Source organism: Poecilia formosa, unplaced genomic scaffold (assembly GCF_000485575.1).
Source record: "Poecilia formosa unplaced genomic scaffold, Poecilia_formosa-5.1.2 Scaffold73, whole genome shotgun sequence".
Taxonomy (NCBI): Eukaryota; Metazoa; Chordata; class Actinopteri; order Cyprinodontiformes; family Poeciliidae; genus Poecilia; species Poecilia formosa.
This window is the reverse complement of record NW_006800012.1, coordinates 1,675,047-1,694,679: the sequence shown is the minus strand read 5'-3', so window position 1 is coordinate 1,694,679 and position 19,633 is coordinate 1,675,047. Positions and strand designations below refer to the sequence as shown.

The window sequence follows — 19,633 nt, the reverse complement described above, 5'->3', positions numbered from 1 at the left end:
TTGACATCAAAAATCATAATTATGAGATGGTCACACTGTTTCTCTACAGCATCTTATAGTTCTGACTTTAAAATGTGAAATTAGAACTTCTTGTTGGACATTTATTTTTTTCTTTTATGGCAGAAATGGCCTTCTATACAAAACACTAAGTTTTTGATTTAGGATTCACACATCCCTTTCCAACACAAGATATGACTTTAAATAGTATTTTATTGAAAATTTACCTAGACTAATGCAGAGAAAAATAACTAAATATTGCATCTCTGCAATAGCACAAAAATGTATTTTATAAAAGATATTTTATTAATGCCTTTGAGTACTTTTGACAAGGTTTGAATGAAGAATGAAGTCCTCAGATTAGAAAACGAAAAACCTAATTTACATTAATTACACACCAATCTGAATGTAGATTATATTGATCCACAGAACTAATGAAAACCCAAAAGTCGCTTCATGTTAGAATATCATGAGACTAATATTTAATACAGAAATGTTCCGGTCTACATAGGTGACAGGAAAAACGGCAGACTTGACGCTTGAGGGTATTAATGGAAGATTGAGTGAAAGGAAAAATGTTTTGAAGTGATTGTGAGATGACTGTGAGGCTTATTGAGATCTGTAATCCCATGTTGCCTAGGTTACCAATCTGAATGTGAATTAAAACTTTGGTATAAATTGGCCAGTTACAATAAATCAATTAATCACAATAAATGAAAATGATCGACCTCATTCTAATTTATCGGCTTTATCGTTTCTTCCTTTTTCTCTGACTGAACAAAAAAAGGCTCACCTCCGGTTCTCTCCACTGACCCCTCTTCCTCGTTTCATTAGCATAAGGGAGGAGTGAACTATTGGACCAGGTAGTTGAATTTGCCCATCTTTATCTAAATCCAATGATTACTGAAGGGAAATATAGTATACAGTCTTTGTAATCTGTTCTCTTTTGGTTGAATGTAGTTTTTATTTCCACTTTGGTTTTATCTTTAGTTTTTATTCCAGTGCATTTTTTTTGTTTGTTTTTGGATGTTTTGTTTACCTGTTAATTGTTCTTTTGAAAGTAAAGTGCATTTCTTTTTGTCAGGATGTGCTTGCATTATTGTAATTACCAGTACATCAGTTTAAAAAGGTCTTCAAACAATATTATCGTTTAATTGCAATAATCTGAGAATTAATCGTTCAGGAAGATTTATCGTGACAGGCCTGGGTGTAAAGCCTTTTGTTTTGGGTGGTTTGTAGGGCTTAAAATGTAGCATTCACTGATCACTGGTTTCAGATAAATCTATTTGTCTTTTGGCTGTTCCACTTCCTTGTGTGTGGGTTTCAGTTTTTGATTACAGATGACTTTATTCTTTAACTGAGCTGTAGAGATGAAAGGAAGACACACAGAATGGGATTTATTCCCTGTATTATTTATTGAAAACCCAGCAGTCATTAATACCTGTGGTGTCTGTACAGGCAGGGGAGAAAGGACATGTGGTAAACTAAAAACTGCTGTCATTCTGTTAAGAGAAAAAACAAAAAAATAAGGACAAAAATATATATAAAGATATGCTACAGAATGACTGGTTGTGTCTTATTGAAACACCTTTTTAAAATGTTACATAGATGCAGAGGGAGGATGAGAAAGAGGAGCTTAGACCAAGAAGAAGAAGAGTACAACAGCAGTTCAAGAGATTAAATGGAAAAAAAAAAAAAAGTTGTTTCTGGAGAGTGGGGTGTGTTTTTTTAAAATAAGGGGTTCTGGTTCCTTCTCTGCCAAGTGTTGCTTTTACTTCTTTAATGTGAAAAGCCAGAAGGAGACAATCGTATCATCTTGTCATCTTTCTGTCCGTCTGTCCATCTTCATCGTTTCTTTGGGGGTTGGGCTGTGCGAGGCGGCGTGACGGGTCGGCCGGAGTTCATCCCTCCATACTGGTACTTGGCCTTCTTCTCAGACGGCTTCAGGATCTGGGAGGAGGAGGAAGAAGAAGAAAAAAATCAATTACTGGACCAACAGCTCTACCTGGAAACATGAGCTGAACTCTTGAGTTTTAAATAAATGTTAGTGTCAAACATCTCCACGGCAACATATCTGAATTTCACGACATCTAATATGGTACAAGACAGATATTTGCATTAACAGCACTGTGGCCAACACAACACACTGAATGATATGCTTTCTGTTATGATTTCACTACATGAATCAACACCAAGTTGTGTATAATTGTTAAATGAATAGAAAAGGAAGATTTTGTTTTCTAAATATTCTGAATTTTCATGTTCCCATTCTTATGTGGATTTGGGAAATGATCCAATCAAATTCCATATTTTAAGCTAGTGAAGGAACCCCAAGCCAGTGTTTGTCAAAGTGGGGTCTGCAGTAAACTCAGGGGACCACCAGAGGGCGCTCAGAAAGTTGGAGGGAAGGTGATGGAAAAAGTAAAAAACAAATTTAATTGAAGAAATTTAGTTGAAATTTCTATCATTATTGCAAAATACAAGTTAAAATAACTTACTGAAATGTGTTTTGTCATGCTCATCTTTATGAATGGCAACAGAAGGAACAGTAAAGCTGAGGAGGATTCCGCTGCAAAAACCCTAAATATTCTTTGTCAACTAAAACCAGAACATATGAGGCTGAATTTATGCTACAATATAATAATTATAGTATAGTGACAAAAGGGGGGGCATGGAGAGGAAAGGCTTGGGAACCTCTGGGCTAAGCAACAACTTCCTGTCAAAATCAATTCACGTGATAATCTGGGTTCTAAAAGATCCTGGATCAGTTACTATGGCAACTGACCTGGAAGGAGCACATCAGGGTTTCGTCCACGCTCATCATGCCACCGGCGTTGTCAAACTCCCCGCAGTAGTTGGGAGCTGAGAACAGGGTCACCAGCTGCCGCTTGGCGAAGAACTCATACCCATCTTCTACCACCTGGGGGCGTCAGACACAAGAATCAGCCAAGGCTTTTACAAAGGGGGAGGGGGGATGGCTGGTAGGAAGGAGCTGTGGTACCTGGTGAGCTCTACAGATGAGGTCCAAATCATGACGGTTGAGGAACTTGCTGACCACGTCGGCACCGAATGTAAAGGAGACGCCACGGTCGTTCTCCCCCCAGCCCTGTACGTCCTTATCAGGGTCCGACCACAGCAGGTCGCACAGAAGACCTGCAGGGGGAAAGAAGTGAAACAAAACATCTGTCTGTCACTATCTAGTCACCTGGTTGCAGGGAAAACCTGGTAGACTTTTTTTTTTTTTTTTTTAAGAGTGACGTTTGTGAAGCGTTCACATGCGGACACAGAGTCATGATGAAACTCCATAAGAGGATGTGAGACGGAGGCTGCAAGGGTCTCAACTCCAGCTGCCTTATAAGGACAGGAAGAGGTTTAATGAGGGGGTGAACACAGAGAGGCTCCTCTTCCTCTGGTCCAGCTACAAGTAGATAAGGGGGAATAAGGCTGGCGAAGCTCCTGTTCTTACATTAGACCACAAATCATTCAGCAGAGAAACAGGAAGAGTTCACAAGAACCTGAGTTCATGTTGGTTCATCAGGACCAAAGGGAAAATGGACAAAACAGGCCACCGTAGGAGAGGCTGAGAAAAACCTTTCACCTCCTTACTAAGTTAATACAGTTTTGCTTTCACACTTAAATGTGTTGTACAGAGAGGTTCCTCTTCCTCTGGTCCAGTTACCAGTAGATAAGGAGTCGGCCTGAGTTGAATTCAAATAAAGATTTTATAGAAGGGAAACCAGCTATTCAAACCAACCAGGCACTATGTAAACCAAGGGACAAACCCTAAACCTAAAACCGGCCAGTCATTTCTGGGAAGGTTCACTCTTCCAACTTTTTTAGTTGGGACTGTGGTTTACTGGAGTCACAAAACCTTCAAAATGGCTTCCAGGGTTTCTCCAGTGTATTATCAGCCTGGCAGGCCGCCAGGATTTACTTATCCCCCACAGAGCTAAACGGCATTTGTCCATTTTAAATGTTTTATTGTTTTGGGGTGTTTTTTTTTGTCATGAAGGTGGTAGGAGTTGGTAGGAGTCAGTGGGTCGCCCGTTCAGTTCCAACTCCATCCACCTCTGCTGTCGTGTTCTTGGGAAAAACACTTGACCCGCCTCGGCTGCTGGTNAAAAAAAACTCCTGTTTTCTCTCTGCTGTTTCTTTAAACATACAAACCATTTTTTTATATACATCTCAGATTTGGGTGATGGCATTCTGCGTGACGTTTGTGTTCACCGTCACTCTGTCGGTATTCCCCGCCGTCACTGTTGACGTCAAAACAGCATTCCCACATGGAAAATGGGGTAAGAGTGAGCAGCGTCGATTCGGAGAAGATCTGTGTTCAACATGGAGCCAGTATATCGTCGTTTTACTCACTTAAATTGTCGCTCCTCTCAGGACACATCTTCATCGAGGTGTGTTGCTTCCTGGTTTTCAACATTAACGACTGGATTGGCCGGACCGTGACCACATGGATACGCTGGGTGAGAACCTGACTGCAGCGTGGCTTCCCTAGAAAACAAGAATGACTCTGATCTTAGCCAACCTGCTTCAGCTGGTCTCACTGTATTTGTTTATTTTACTACCTTCTTCTTTCTGTAATATGTATATTTGTTTTTACAGTGTGCTAAAAGAGAAGACTGTCTGTAAATATCATTTGCATGGGGTTTGAATACTGACAGCTCACAATATTTTATTAGACATCTGTTTCTTTTTTTAGCTTACTGACCGTTTATTTTTCTTTTTAGAGGGTCTAAATAGTCATTTTTGTTTGAAATGATAAAAGTTTTCTGCTTTTTTTGATATGATCAATATGTTCAACCAGTTTTAGCCAGTATTTTTTCCTCCCATTTTCTTTCTTTATAAATTCAAACATGATGCTGTAAAGACAAACGTAAAAAATAAGAGTCAGATGATCTAGCATGTTTATGTAGTGAAGCAAACGTTCTGAGACTTACACGAAGGAAAATAATGCATCATTTTTATTTCTTATAAATGAGAAAAGTGGCAATATTTAATGCAGCCGGCCCAGCTGTGTGTAGTTTAATCTGTGATGGTTTATCAGTCTGGATGTGCTGTGGTGGCGCAGAGGTTAAGCACAGAACACATAAGGAGGCCTCAGTCCTCGACGTGTCTGTCGCTGGTTCGATTCCCGGCCTGGTGACCCTTGCCGCATGTCTTCTCTCTCTCTCTTTACCTACTTTCCTGTATTAACACTTTCAGATAAAGACCACTAGAACCAAAAAAAAGAGAACATGGCTGAACAAATTGCATCAGAATTTAGGAGATTAGCAACGCCTTTATTGGCCCTCCGTCATGCATGAGATAGACTTGGTTTCAAAATGCCAGAGGAATCTCCCTGTGGGAGGATTATAATGTGAAATAAACATTTCCTCTCTCCCCTGCAGCCTGGTAAAGAGTCGCGTGTGTTCCCGGCCCTGGTGGTCTCCAGGGTGATCTTCATCCCCCTGCTGATGCTCTGTAACGTCCAGAAGCGCTACTACCTGCCCGTGGCCTTCTCTCACGACGCCATCTTCACCCTCATCATGGCGCTCTTCTCCCTGTCCAGCGGTTACTTTGTGTGCCTCTCCATGTCCTACGCACCGCAGTGAGTACACCGCAGCAAGCTGCTGACCTCTGACCCCTGAACTCTGTCCCACTTGGTTCACAACTCCACCAGCTGCTCAGCTGTCAGCTAAACTGGAGATAAATCTGGAGGGAAATGATCTGCAGCCATTGTTGCTGTAATTGTGATTGACGTTCCTGGGTCGCCATGGTGATGTACAGTACAGATGGAAAGGATTTGTTCCCTTCCAGATTTCTTCAGTTTTCTGCTTTTCTTTTTGTTTGCCACTCTTTAATATTTAAGATCTTCAAGCTAATTTTACTATCAAACAAAAATGAGCTGACTACATATGAAAGCAGGGGTGTCCAAAGTGTGGTGCGTGGGCCATTTGTGGTTTCTTCACTGATTCTGTGTGGTCCACTTTTTTTTAAAGAAAATTATTACTAACAAATTACAATTCAATTTAATTGTTTTTCTACAATAAGTCTTCATTTTTCTACAATGCAAAATATTAAGTACAACACAAAGTGTTTGTCTTTTCACAGCTACGCTTCTTGCTTTCTCTTGAATTTCGTAAAATATAGAACCGCATTTATCGACTGACATCCACTCAAACAGACTTTAAAAAAAAATCTGCTTATAATTATTTTAAACCTGGTTAAATACAGAGAGCCTTTCTGAAGAGAGAGTGACCCAAATCTGGTTCTTGCTGTTGGATATTTTAGTCATCTCATCATTTAAGTCGCCATTTCAGCTCACATTTCTGAGCTTGGTTGACCTCTTCAAAGGTCATAACTCAGCATCTCAGACCAAAGTAAATCCACACTTTGACTAGGCCATATCATTTTTTGTCTCATTCAGATCAACTCTGTTTCTCACCTGTTCTGGAATTTACTTATTGCCTCATCTAAAAAAAAACAAAAAACATTTGAACTTTAAACAGTCAGACAGGTTCTGTGTGTGCATGATGGTCTGACTAATCAGGTCTGGATGCAACTTGGGAATGTTGCAGCTGATTCATGATTCAACAAGGCAGTTATCATTTGAGGACTCCTCTTTATAAGGTTAATTCTGTCTGATATTAAGATTTATTTAATTAGCTCAAACAATAAAGGGACAAAGAAGCAAAAACAAAGATAGTTGATAATTTTCAAGAAGGCAGGAAAACATAAACCCTAAAATCTTCTCTGTAGTTCCCAAACACAACTATTGTTCTGATGCTACTGAATGAAAAATCTTTTTCTGTGCAACATAACTGAAAACTTGTGTGTATTTTAGTTATGTTAACACTGAACAACATAGTCTTTAGTGACTAGCGACTAAAATCAACTGGTTCTGTGGTGTTTCTCCAGACTGGTGGAGCCTAAAGATGCAGAGACTGCAGGAGCCCTGATGACCTTCTTCCTGGCCCTGGGTCTGTCCGTCGGGGCCGCCCTGTCCTTCCTCCTCAGGAGTCTGGTGTAGTTCCCATAGAAACAGCACGGTAACAGTATCGCCACACTCCTGAAAGGAGTGGCTGTCAGTTTCCTGTTTAAAAACAAATCCAATAGTTTTCATATTAAGTTCAGCTGGTTCTGCTCAGCATGTCGTTAAAGTGGAACAGAGAAACATTTCAAGACGTTCGATTGAGAACAATCCGTAGATCATTCTGAAACCACGTCAGTTTTATGGGTTTTCATCACTTGTAGTTTGTTTTGAGACAAATATTTTTCTATTTTTTTATTTGTACATTGTTGTTTTGTAACAGGAAGTAAAGCTGAACGGGACAAAAAAAAAAAAGATTTCTAAGCAGTACAAGATAATTTGATGGTAAATCCTGCCATCTGGTGGCTAAAATGTTTATTGTGAGGCATGTTGCCATATTGACTAATCAGTACCAGCATTGTTTATCTTTGAGTTTATTTCCTCATCAAATTTTACTGGTGAGGTGCCATTTTTTTGTGTTCCAACATTCTTTCCCAGTCTGCTGGTTCCCATGGCTCCATGTGATCAGAAGCTTTGCTTATTTCCTGAGTAAAGACCAAGCAGCAGACGGTTCCTACGCATTTAGTTTCAAACTTTAAAAAAATGAATAACAGTTTTTCCTTATTCAAATTCCCCAATTTTATTTATTTATTTATTTAACATTTAAGTCTGAAATCTGAACTTTTTAACTGCTTAACTAACATTTGGGTTTTATCTAGAGATTCCACATCATCTGAAAAAAAAAAGAAAAAAAGAATTATGGAATCTATTTTAGTTTTTTCTTAAAGTATTGAAAATAAAATACTTTTTTAACCTTTGGAACGAGACGGTTTTCAGTCGGAGTAAAAAGAATTGGTTTTATTTTCCCAGTCCGTTATAGAAACACCTGCTACCAGTTGTTTCAGTGGCAGATGAACTCTGTGTGCTTTACAGTGTGTGCCGACTCATGATGTTTTATTTCTCATTTTGACACCGCTGGAGTGTTTTGTTTGTTTACCACTAAAAATAATTTTCAGTGTGTTTATGTTCCTGTTTATGTCAACAATGTGGCAGCTGTTGCTTCAACACATTTTCTTTACAATGGGATCAGAAGAAAAGCAAACAAAAAGCCTTGAAAGTGTCTGATTTTTGTGATTTATGCTGAACTTCCATTTACTGTAAAATGGACCAACAACACAGTGAGGAGACGGCAGAACTTCACTGCAGTTAGATGAAGACTAATGCATGACATCCAGTTCCATCAGAACCGATGGAGGTTCTTAGAGACTTGAATGTTCTGGAGGAGTTTAGGATTCTGTTGCCTTAACGCACGACCTGGGGTATGTTCCGGTTCCCACTTTGGAGATGACATGAGACTGTACAAGCAAAATGTTTTCGTATACCATCTGTATCCATAGCAACAGAAGGCACCCTGATGTTTTCAGTTCCAACCAAATGACCATGTAGTGATCCATTGTGCCGTTCACAGTAGAAACCAGTTTCAGCAAAGGGAATCTTTTTATTGTTCCTGCCAATAAATGAATCCCAACAATTCTGTGATGTCTGCTGGTTTATAAAGGATTAGAGTGAAGTAATAAAAATTAAAATCTTAAAGGAAAATATTTGCTCTACTTAAGTCGTGTTGATTTTCATCAAAAAACAGACTTTGGTGCACCAAAATCTTTAGTAGTTTTATTAAAATTGGCTAAATGCATTGTTTACAAAGAGTGTGACCCAAATCCTGCTCTTATTGCTGAGAAAATACTAAATGTTCTCTAGATTTTTCAAATTTGCACCTCTATGGAAGTCCATTCCTGCCATGAAAGGAAAGTCATAATTTTGACATCAAAAATCATAATTATGAGATGGTCACACTGTTTCTCTACAGCATCTTATAGTTCTGACTTTAAAATGTGAAATTAGAACTTCTTGTTGGACATTTATTTTTTTCTTTTATGGCAGAAATGGCCTTCTATACAAAACACTAAGTTTTTGATTTAGGATTCACACATCCCTTTCCAACACAAGATATGACTTTAAATAGTATTTTATTGAAAATTTACCTAGACTAATGCAGAGAAAAATAACTAAATATTGCATCTCTGCAATAGCACAAAAATGTATTTTATAAAAGATATTTTATTAATGCCTTTGAGTACTTTTGACAAGGTTTGAATGAAGAATGAAGTCCTCAGATTAGAAAACGAAAAACCTAATTTACATTAATTACACACCAATCTGAATGTAGATTATATTGATCCACAGAACTAATGAAAACCCAAAAGTCGCTTCATGTTAGAATATCATGAGACTAATATTTAATACAGAAATGTTCCGGTCTACATAGGTGACAGGAAAAACGGCAGACTTGACGCTTGAGGGTATTAATGGAAGATTGAGTGAAAGGAAAAATGTTTTGAAGTGATTGTGAGATGACTGTGAGGCTTATTGAGATCTGTAATCCCATGTTGCCTAGGTTACCAATCTGAATGTGAATTAAAACTTTGGTATAAATTGGCCAGTTACAATAAATCAATTAATCACAATAAATGAAAATGATCGACCTCATTCTAATTTATCGGCTTTATCGTTTCTTCCTTTTTCTCTGACTGAACAAAAAAAGGCTCACCTCCGGTTCTCTCCACTGACCCCTCTTCCTCGTTTCATTAGCATAAGGGAGGAGTGAACTATTGGACCAGGTAGTTGAATTTGCCCATCTTTATCTAAATCCAATGATTACTGAAGGGAAATATAGTATACAGTCTTTGTAATCTGTTCTCTTTTGGTTGAATGTAGTTTTTATTTCCACTTTGGTTTTATCTTTAGTTTTTATTCCAGTGCATTTTTTTTGTTTGTTTTTGGATGTTTTGTTTACCTGTTAATTGTTCTTTTGAAAGTAAAGTGCATTTCTTTTTGTCAGGATGTGCTTGCATTATTGTAATTACCAGTACATCAGTTTAAAAAGGTCTTCAAACAATATTATCGTTTAATTGCAATAATCTGAGAATTAATCGTTCAGGAAGATTTATCGTGACAGGCCTGGGTGTAAAGCCTTTTGTTTTGGGTGGTTTGTAGGGCTTAAAATGTAGCATTCACTGATCACTGGTTTCAGATAAATATATTTGTCTTCAGGCTGTTCCACTCACATGTCAGGAGGTTTCAGTTTTAAATTACAGATGACTTTATTCTTTAAATGAGCTGTAGAGATAAAAGGAAGACACACAGAATGGGATTTATTCCCTGTATTATTTATTGAAAACCCAGCAGTCGTCATTAATACCTGTGGTGTCTGTACAGGCAGGGGAGAAAGAACATGTGGTAAACTAAAAACTGCTGTCATTCTGTTAAGACAAAAAACAAAAAAATGAGGACAAAAATATATATAAAGATATGCTACAGAATGACTGGTTGTCTTATTGAAACACCTTTTAAAAATGTTACATAGATGCAGAGGGAGGATGAGAAAGAGGAGCTTAGACCAAGAAGAAGAAGAGTACAACAGCAGTTCAAGAGATTAAATGGAAAAAAAAAAAAAGTTGTTTCTGGAGAGTGGGGTGTGTTTTTTTAAAATAAGGGGTTCTGGTTCCTTCTCTGCCAAGTGTTGCTTTTACTTCTTTAATGTGAAAAGCCAGAAGGAGACAATCGTATCATCTTGTCATCTTTCTGTCCGTCTGTCCATCTTCATCGTTTCTTTGGGGGTTGGGCTGTGCGAGGCGGCGTGACGGGTCGGCCGGAGTTCATCCCTCCATACTGGTACTTGGCCTTCTTCTCAGACGGCTTCAGGATCTGGGAGGAGGAGGAAGAAGAAAAAAAAAATCGATTATTACTGGACCAACAGGTCTACCTGGAAACATGAGCTGAACTCTTGAGTAATTATGTTGGTGTCAAACATCTCCACGGCAACATATCTGAATTTCACGACGTCTAATATGGTACAGGACAGACCTTTGCATTAACAGCACTGAGGCCAACAACACACTGAATGATATGCTTTCTGTTAGGATTTTACTACATGAATCAACACTAAGTTGTGTATAATTGTTAAATGAATAAAAAAAGAAAGATTTTTTTTTCTAAATATTCTGAATTTTCATGTTCCCATTCTTATGTGGATTTGGGAAATGATCCAATCAAATTCCATATTTTAAGCTAGTGAAGGAACCCCAAGCCAGTGTTTGTCAAAGTGGGGTCTGCAGTAAACTCAGGGGACCACCAGAGGGCGCTCAGAAAGTTGGAGGGAAGGTGATGGAAAAAGTAAAAAACAAATTTAATTGAAGAAATTTAGTTGAAATTTCTATCATTATTGCAAAATACAAGTTAAAATAACTTACTGAAATGTGTTTTGTCATGCTCATCTTTATGAATGGCAACAGAAGGAACAGTAAAGCTGAGGAGGATTCCGCTGCAAAAACCCTAAATATTCCTTGTCAACTAAAACCAGAACATATGAGGCTGAATTTATGCTACAATATAATAATTATAGTATAGTGACAAAAGGGGGGGCATGGAGAGGAAAGGCTTGGGAACCTCTGGGCTAAGCAACAACTTCCTGTCAAAATCAATTCACGTGATAATCTGGGTTCTAAAAGATCCTGGATCAGTTACTATGGTAACTGACCTGGAAGGAGCACATCAGGGTTTCGTCCACGCTCATCATGCCACCGGCGTTGTCAAACTCCCCGCAGTAGTTGGGAGCTGAGAACAGGGTCACCAGCTGCCGCTTGGCGAAGAACTCATACCCATCTTCTACCACCTGGGGGCGTCAGACACAAGAATCAGCCAAGGCTTTTACAAGGGGGGGATGGCTGGTAGGAAGGAGCTGTGGTACCTGGTGAGCTCTACAGATGAGGTCCAAATCATGACGGTTGAGGAACTTGCTGACCACGTCGGCACCGAATGTAAAGGAGACGCCGCGATCGTTCTCCCCCCAGCCCTGTACGTCCTTATCAGGGTCCGACCACAGCAGGTCGCACAGAAGACCTGCAGGGGGAAATAAGTGAAACAAACGTCAGAGTCTGTCACTATCTAGTCACCTGGTTGCAGGGAAAACCTGGTAGACTTTTTTTTTTTTTTTTTTAAGAGTGACGTTTGTGAAGCGTTCACATGCGGACACAGAGTCATGATGAAACTCCATAAGAGGATGTGAGACGGAGGCTGCAAGGGTCTCAACTCCAGCTGCCTTATAAGGACAGGAAGAGGTTTAATGAGGGGGTGAACACAGAGAGGCTCCTCTTCCTCTGTTCCAGCTACAAGTAGATAAGGGGGAATAAGGCTGGGGAAGCTCCTGTTCTTACATTAGACCACAAATCATTCAGCAGAGAAACAGGAAGAGTTCACAAGAACCTGAGTTCATGTTGGTTCATCAGGACCAAAGGGAAAATGGACAAAACAGGCCACCGTAGGAGAGGCTGAGAAAAACCTTTCACCTCCTTACTAAGTTAATACAGTTTTGCTTTCACACTTAAATGTGTTGTACAGAGAGGTTCCTCTTCCTCTGGTCCAGTTACCAGTAGATAAGGAGTCGGCCTGAGTTGAATTCAAATAAAGATTTTATAGAAGGGAAACCAGCTATTCAAACCAACCAGGCACTATGTAAACCAAGGGACAAACCCTAAACCTAAAACCGGCCAGTCATTTCTGGGAAGGTTCACTCTTCCAACTTTTTTAGTTGGGACTGTGGTTTACTGGAGTCACAAAACCTTCAAAATGGCTTCCAGGGTTTCTCCAGTGTATTATCAGCCTGGCAGGCCGCCAGGATTTACTTATCCCCCACAGAGCTAAACGGCATTTGTCCATTTTAAATGTTTTATTGTTTTGGGGTGTTTTTTTTTGTCATGAAGGTGGTAGGAGTTGGTAGGAGTCAGTGGGTCGCCCGTTCAGTTCCAACTCCATCCACCTCTGCTGTCGTGTTCTTGGGAAAAACACTTGACCCGCCTCGGCTGCTGGTGGTCAGAGGGCCAGTGGGGCAACATGGCAGCCTGGCTTCTGTCAGACTGAACTTTGTGCTCCTTTCCACTCTGATCCAGGTTTCATTTCTCATTTATTCTTGAATTGCATTAGATGATTTGTTGCTTCTTTTTTTTAATCATTTCCTTCAGACTACATCAGGTTGTCAGAGAAATTCCTCGACTCCACAGCTTTGGCAAAACTTGCAATTTGTCTTTGATGAGTGGTTAACCATGAATCTCAATTGGATTCAAACTTTGACTAGGCCACTCTGTAACCTTACAGAAGTGTTCTGGATAATGATACTAGAGGAGACGGTCACAAACTGATGGACACATCATCCTTCAGGATTTTTCTTGTAGAAAAATAAAAAAGGACCATTTGCCTTTATTAAAAAAAAAAAAAAAACTAGCCTCAGGCTGGTGTGAAGTTTTTCAACCTTTGGTGAGCTCATTTGAAGACATGTCTTATTTTGTCGTGCAATCTTTTTGTTTGATGCTCTTCTCTGAAAGGGAACAGTTCACTTCTAAAGACACTGAAGAAATGTCCAGATGTACCAGATTTGGATGTGAGGCAGTGTGATCACTTTTACCCCTCTGATTTATTTCCAAGTTCTCCTTTTGCTTGGTTTGAAGCCCAGCTAGTCGTGTGTTAAGCTACCTGTGTCAGGCACGTCTGTGGGTCTCATGATCCGTCTGATCTGCTCCATAGACTGAAGGTCAGGAGAAAGTCCTGATGGGGAGAGAGAGAGAGAGAGAGGTCTGTGGGTCTCATGATCCGTCTGATCTGCTCCATAGACTGAAGGTCAGGAGAAAGTCCTGATGGGGAGAGAGAGAGAGAGAGAGAGAAGGGTTACAGGACTTTTGTTTTTATCATAAACCTGAACCTGCAACACTCCCAGGTCTCAATACCTCCATGACAACAGAAGATCTTCTCATCCACTATGGCGGCGATGGGCAGGCAGTTGAAACAGTCAGTAAAAGTCTTCCACAGTTTGATGTTGAACCTGCGTTTACCTGCAGGATCAACAAGAGTGGTAGAAAGAGCCCACTGTCAACTCATGAACACATAAGCTTGTCACAATGGGCCTTACCAAGCCCCGCCCAGAAACGCCCCCTAAAATCCCACGTGGCTGCATGTCTCACAAACAAAGCCTCGCGGAGCTTAGTTTCTATGTGTAAACATGGCGTCTTTCGTTTCAACTGACTCTACAAAGTACTTCTGAGTCGATTAGTGTAGCATTTCTGCCGGATTTTCAAAAAAATATCAGCCACGACAATAGACAGGGGAACAAACAAGTTCATGTCATCTTTTTTGGACGAAATCAAGCTGTTTGAGCCACGGGATGCCTCCAACATTGTGCGCGTCACAGCTAAATGCTACCGGTCGATGAGGAAAACAGCAGATCCTCACACCCTCAGCATAAATATACTGTGGACAAGATCACAGATGCCTATTGTTCTTGCAAGGCTGGGTAATTCGGCATTCATGGTTTTGAGGGTTACTTTTGGAATCAGTGATTTCTGTTGTTGGCAAATGTTTGAGTGTGCCTAGGCCTGTTTACGCGGTACTCAGTGCTAGCGTGGCTAACATGATTACAGTTTCGTAAAAAGCCTTTTCAGGTAAAATAAAATCTGTAATGTATGTCAGATACGGTACACATTGCATATTGATCTGTTCAGCTAACGTAAGACTGTGTAACAGACAGGCTTCAGGGTGTAGAAGTTGTATCGGTACTGCCATTATGCTGTACTTAGCTAAAAGGTTTTCATAATGGATGTTTTTATTGACTTTTTTCAGACTTGGGGGTCATTGTTCACACATTATAGGCCTCCTTAAGGCCTTACAATATTTCAAGCTTCAAAATTCAAAAGGGATCGGGAGGTGCTGGTGCCTATCTCTAGCTAACGTTCCGGTGAGACCGGGCGAGAGGCGGGGTCACCCTGGACAGGTCGCCAGTCTGTCGCAGGGCCACTCAAAATATCTCCATTCACTAAACACAAAGAAAGCAAAGTAATAATACTTTCACCAGCACACACTCCTTTGTTTTTATTGATCTTACGACGGTTGAGCTGCAAATGCGGTCGTGCACAAGCTTTGATCCAAGCAAGGCATTCCGAATAAGATTTGGGAAATCTGTCAATTTTATTTTCACAAATACGATCAGGATACCTGACATCGCCTGTACAGATTCCCCACTCACCGTGGAGAACCATTCTTATTTGAGTTCTGTCACAAAAACTTTGATTGTGTAGATTGTGTTCTGCTAGTCCACAATCTACATTAGCATGTGTTTACTACTTTAGCTTTTGTTTGTGAGACAGTCAAGCACGTGGTAGCTGCGCAGTGACGTCAAATGGGCATTAGCCAATGAAACGCGGACCCTGTGGTAAGGTCCATAAGCAGTAAATCAATTAATTGCATAATAAATTGAAATGAGTCAAAAAAGAGAAGCTCCTCTTTAATATTGTCAAAAAGTCATGTTGAGAAATCCAGCAAATGTTTGACACCACCTGCCACTTTTCACCGTCTTCCCTAGACACGGAAAACAGACAGCTAACAACTGTCTAAGAAAAAAATTAGCCATTTGTTACCTAAAAAATTAAGCTATTCGTTAGCTTAAATTGTTAGTCATTTCTTAACAAATAGCTTGGCTATTAAGACAAGCTATTCCTTAGCTTAATTTCTTAAATAGTTTGTTTGCTAGTAAACAAATAGCTTAATTTGTTAGCTAACAAATAGATAAATTAGGCTATTTGTTAGTCTTTATTTTAAGGCAGATTTACAATAATTTACTTTTCAACAAAATCTTGGTTACCATCATTAAAATGTAGCATTTTTAGCTTACTGGTTAGCAGGAAAAATAAAAATATCAGTTTTTATGAAAAAAGTGGTTGCTATTGGTTTCTGCATAAATAGCTAAAATTTGGATGCCTTAGTGAAAAGAGTTTGTGACTGTTTTTTTTTTTTTTTTTAAACTTGTTGAAATTTCAAATAGTATTTTCAATGTTCCTTCTTTTGAACAGAACTGAAATAAACTGCAACCCCTGAACTGGGGATGCTTCTCTGTTCCAAACCCTACAGTAAAACAGGAAGTAGATTGAGTAGGCGGAGCTTACACTCGTCGTAGAAGCCGTAGATGCGGTTGATGGAGGCACACTCGTGGTTGCCCCGGAGCAGGAAGAAGTTCTCGGGGTATTTGATCTTGTACGCCAGCAGCAGGCAGATGGTCTCCAGCGACTGCTTCCCTCTGTCCACGTAGTCACCCAGGAACAGGTAGTTAGCCTCTGGTGGGAAGCCGCCATACTCAAAGAGCCTCAGCAGGTCTGTGTACTGTCCATGGATGTCACCTGGAGGAAACGGAAAGCATGCTGTGGGATCCTTACAGGAAAACGTGCCGTTTTGTTACGGAGGGGGCGGAGCTTACCGCAGATTTTGAGCGGAGCCTCCAGCTCCAGTAGGATTGGCTGGCTAAGGAAAATTTCCCGGGATTTGATGCAGAGGCCGCGCACCTCTGCCTCCGTCATCTGGACGATCTTGCCTGGGCGGCATCCTCGTACTGGTGGGAGGACAAGGAGAAGTGGAGAACAGGTTAAAACAGATGCATTTCTAAAAGTGTTGATGATCCGTGTTGTCACATGGCCTCTGCCGGTTTCACTGTCAGTGAACTTGAAGCTAAATATGGGGGACAACGTTTAGGCAACAGGAAGACAGAAATAGACTGTGTGGGTGCTGCTGCTGGTGTTGGGGAGGGATGTTTGGACACACTTCCTGCTGGGCAATGTTTTTTTGTTGTTTGAGTTGAAGAGGAAAAACGGCTTAGTTTAGTCACATCAGTCATGTCCAATTTCAGTCCCATTTTTGTGTTGTTGCATAGAAACAAATCAAGGTTCTAACACAATAATGTCTAGATGTAGCCTATGCTTCATCATTTAATTTTTTTAGGATTTTGTTCTGTCCTACAGTCAAATATAGTTTATAGTCAATTATGCCACATGAGGAGTATCCAACTTTTTGTAGAGCTAATCTGATCTTAGACTGTAAGGCAAAAATTTGACAGCCAATACAAAGTAATTTGCACTACCTGATGCTTTTGCCTGGTTTCCCTGTCTCTAAGCTGAATGATTTTTTATGCAGTTTCAGTTACTGAGACTTTGTTGTTGTTTGTTTATTTTGGATATTGGAAACGTTTCCTGCTAAAGTGTAAAATTTTTACCATCTTTGAGTGGGTATACCTGCATCAGTAAGAAGATTTTTATCATATCAGCAGAAAATTGTGTCAAAATGACAATATTGTTGTTTACTGCAGTCATTTCTGGGACAATATATCATCCAATAAAATGTGTTATAATGAACAGCCTAAATGAACTATATTTTTTGGTTTCAAACACTTTATTATCAAGTAAAGTGTGAAACCAGACAAAGTTAGAACACCTCAGAAAATCAGATCGGTGCAGATCTGACTACAATGCTCAACTAGTTAGGATCAGCCATATTTATTTTATGTCTGTAGGCCGACTGTCATGGCAACACATTTTTCCTGGACGATAAATCGTCCCAGAAGTTATTGCAATAAACGATATAATGATCATTTCCAGTAATAGAATGGTAATGGCATAATAATAATTATAAACATTATAAATTATAATGTTTATTGATTTTTGAGAATAATGATTATCAAAGATCAATAAACTTTAAACTCTAATGAACATTCAACACTGGAACTGGAAGACATTTAAATATACAAAATAAAAAGACAAATAGAAACAACACAAATTGAACTATGAAGCCTCTGAAAACAAAATTGTCATTAAAAAAATAAATAAAAGGAGGAGCTGGTTGAGACCAAAGCACTGGGCTAAAAACTTTTCATCCAGTTTTTGGTAGGAAGGCAAGAAAAAATGATAAATGATGAACATGGAAATTATTGAGCACATTTTAATTTATCATACATGTCCGATCTATTTTGTGATATTTGTTTAATCTATGAAATTATTTTTAGACGACCCTGTTAATGTCAGAACTCTTCCCTTTAGTGTTCCCCCATTTCTTCCTTCTGCGTTTACACAAAGAACAAGTCCAGCGCCTTGCGATTCCTGTTGTTCCTTTCTGGTTGGTTGTTGCTTTTCTGTGTACGAGTGACAGATCCACTTCTCCTCGCTGCTGTTGAACCACAGCAGTGGAGCAGAGCTGACTCAGAACACACCACAGAACGGGAGGACCGTCCAAAGGGCCAGGAGGGATGCCATCGCCACCGCCTGCTTTAACGAGGAGGAAAGTCGTCCCTTTTCTGCCTGGAGACGGTGATCACGCCCACCTCACCCTCAGCCTCATGCTAACACAACCTGTGTCCACGTTTTGACTGAAAGGGGACACCAGGACTATATCTGGAGGGTCCAAAAGGAGGGACGGCTCAGGTTAGCCAGCAGAACGCTGCACCGGAGAATCTGGCGTTCAGAAAAACAGGACCGTTCACACAATACACAACCAGGGGGAATGTATGTGTATATGTGTGTGTGTGTGTGTTTGTGTGTGTGTGTGTGTGTGTTGCCTGCTGTGTGACTTCACAGCCGTCCCCTTCCAGCTGTGAGGTGACGTGTCCACACATCGGTGCCGTCTCAGCTGATATCTGGGACGGACTGAGATGGAAAAGTAGGAGGCCTGAAAGGATCAGCTTTCAGGCGGTGGGTGAATCTGAATCTGAGCTCACATCAACACCTCGGTTTCTCCTACCTCTCTCACACACACACGGTGACCTTGACTTTGGACCATACCACTCTAAGCTTGCGGGGAGGGAAGTGTCCCAGCATCCCTGCGTCCGTCGCCGTGGCACTGCGGCTCACGAAGAGGTGAGGAGGAGGAGGGGCGGCACCTTCATCTGATCGCCATGGAAACATAGCAAGGTTGTTGTCTGGGAGTAAAGGATCTGCAGACAAGGTAGAACCTCCAGCGGGTCGCAGCCTGCATACTAAAGCCTGCTGCGTCAGAGCAGAACAGGCTGCACCGATAATCAGACCCATTTCCTCAACTTCCAGCCGACACTTACTGGACAAACCAAGTTTTTTTTTCTACCTTCGCAAAACTCTGAAAGTCAGCCAATCCTGTCGCAATAAGCAATCAATTAATCGCTTAACAAATTAAAATGAGCTTGATAATTTCCATTTAGTTTTTCATCTGCCTGCTGCTGGTGTTCAAGACTTCATAATCCATTTTATTTATTATTCTCGGTTGTGTTTTATTTTAAATATTTATGTCTTCCTCTTGTAGAGTAGAGTGTTCTGTACAAAACTAAAGTTTTCTAGTCTCTGACTGAGAGGGCGATCATGAATTACTGTGCCAATATCAATATTACCTGAAAATGGACCCAAAAACGGCAATATTTGGTGTTTATCGCCATAATTTCTAGGACAATTTATCTTGTGCTGTTAACAGTTGGGTGACTATTANATTCCTGTTGTTCCTTTCTGGTTGGTTGTTGCTTTTCTGTGTACGAGTGACAGATCCACTTCTCCTCGCTGCTGTTGAACCACAGCAGTGGAGCAGAGCTGACTCAGAACACACCACAGAACGGGAGGACCGTCCAACGGGCCAGGAGGGACGCCATCGCCACTGCCTGCTTTAACGAGGAGGAAAGTCGTCCCTTTTCTGCCTGGAGACGGTGATCACGCCCACCTCACCCTCAGCCTCATG

At 40.4% G+C, this 19,633-nt stretch overlaps 3 protein-coding genes across 3 annotated transcripts in view; 1 reads left to right on the top strand and 2 right to left on the bottom strand.

Annotated features, from left to right (window-relative positions):
• Positions 1-1,388: 1,388 nt before the first annotated feature.
• Positions 1,389-3,290, bottom strand: LOC103140666 (serine/threonine-protein phosphatase PP1-beta catalytic subunit-like). Its single transcript, XM_016673302.1, has 4 exons — positions 3,281-3,290; positions 2,999-3,180; positions 2,783-2,917; positions 1,389-1,947 (listed from the first exon to the last, which is right to left on the bottom strand). The coding sequence occupies exons 1-4, from the start codon at positions 3,288-3,290 to the stop codon at positions 1,843-1,845; spliced, it is 432 nt and encodes a 143-aa protein (XP_016528788.1). The 3' UTR covers positions 1,389-1,842.
• An 872-nt stretch (positions 3,291-4,162) lies between these two features.
• LOC103140627 (equilibrative nucleoside transporter 1-like) lies at positions 4,163-10,347 on the top strand. The gene is made up of 4 exons (XM_007555863.2): positions 4,163-4,292; positions 4,387-4,472; positions 5,397-5,596; positions 6,907-10,347. Exons 1-4 carry the CDS (start codon positions 4,196-4,198, stop codon positions 7,016-7,018), a joined length of 495 nt encoding a protein of 164 aa, XP_007555925.1. The 5' UTR covers positions 4,163-4,195; the 3' UTR covers positions 7,019-10,347.
• Positions 10,234-19,633, bottom strand: part of LOC103140626 (serine/threonine-protein phosphatase PP1-beta catalytic subunit) — a 25,955-nt gene continuing 16,555 nt past the window's right edge. Inside the window, exons 2-8 of the mRNA XM_007555862.2 lie at positions 16,371-16,502; positions 16,063-16,293; positions 13,855-13,959; positions 13,604-13,675; positions 11,826-11,977; positions 11,616-11,750; positions 10,234-10,783 (exon numbers count right to left, since the gene is read on the bottom strand). Coding sequence (XP_007555924.1) covers positions 10,679-10,783; positions 11,616-11,750; positions 11,826-11,977; positions 13,604-13,675; positions 13,855-13,959; positions 16,063-16,293; positions 16,371-16,502 — 932 coding nt within the window. The 3' untranslated portion in view covers positions 10,234-10,678. The remainder of the gene's footprint in view (positions 10,784-11,615; positions 11,751-11,825; positions 11,978-13,603; positions 13,676-13,854; positions 13,960-16,062; positions 16,294-16,370; positions 16,503-19,633) is intronic.

Bases quoted from the DNA above. Each gene is read 5' to 3' on its own strand.
- LOC103140627 (XM_007555863.2), top strand. From the start codon at position 4,196: ATGGCATTCTGCGTGACGTTTGTGTTCACCGTCACTCTGTCGGTATTC. The intron at 4,293-4,386 runs GTAAGAGTGAGC...CGCTCCTCTCAG, and splicing joins ATTCCCACATGGAAAATGGG to GACACATCTTCATCGAGGTG. The intron at 5,597-6,906 runs GTGAGTACACCG...GTGTTTCTCCAG, and splicing joins TCCATGTCCTACGCACCGCA to ACTGGTGGAGCCTAAAGATG.
- LOC103140666 (XM_016673302.1), bottom strand. The intron at 2,918-2,998 runs GTACCACAGCTC...TGACGCCCCCAG, and splicing joins TCATCTGTAGAGCTCACCAG to GTGGTAGAAGATGGGTATGA. The intron at 1,948-2,782 runs GTCAGTTGCCAT...TCCTCCTCCCAG, and splicing joins CCCTGATGTGCTCCTTCCAG to ATCCTGAAGCCGTCTGAGAA.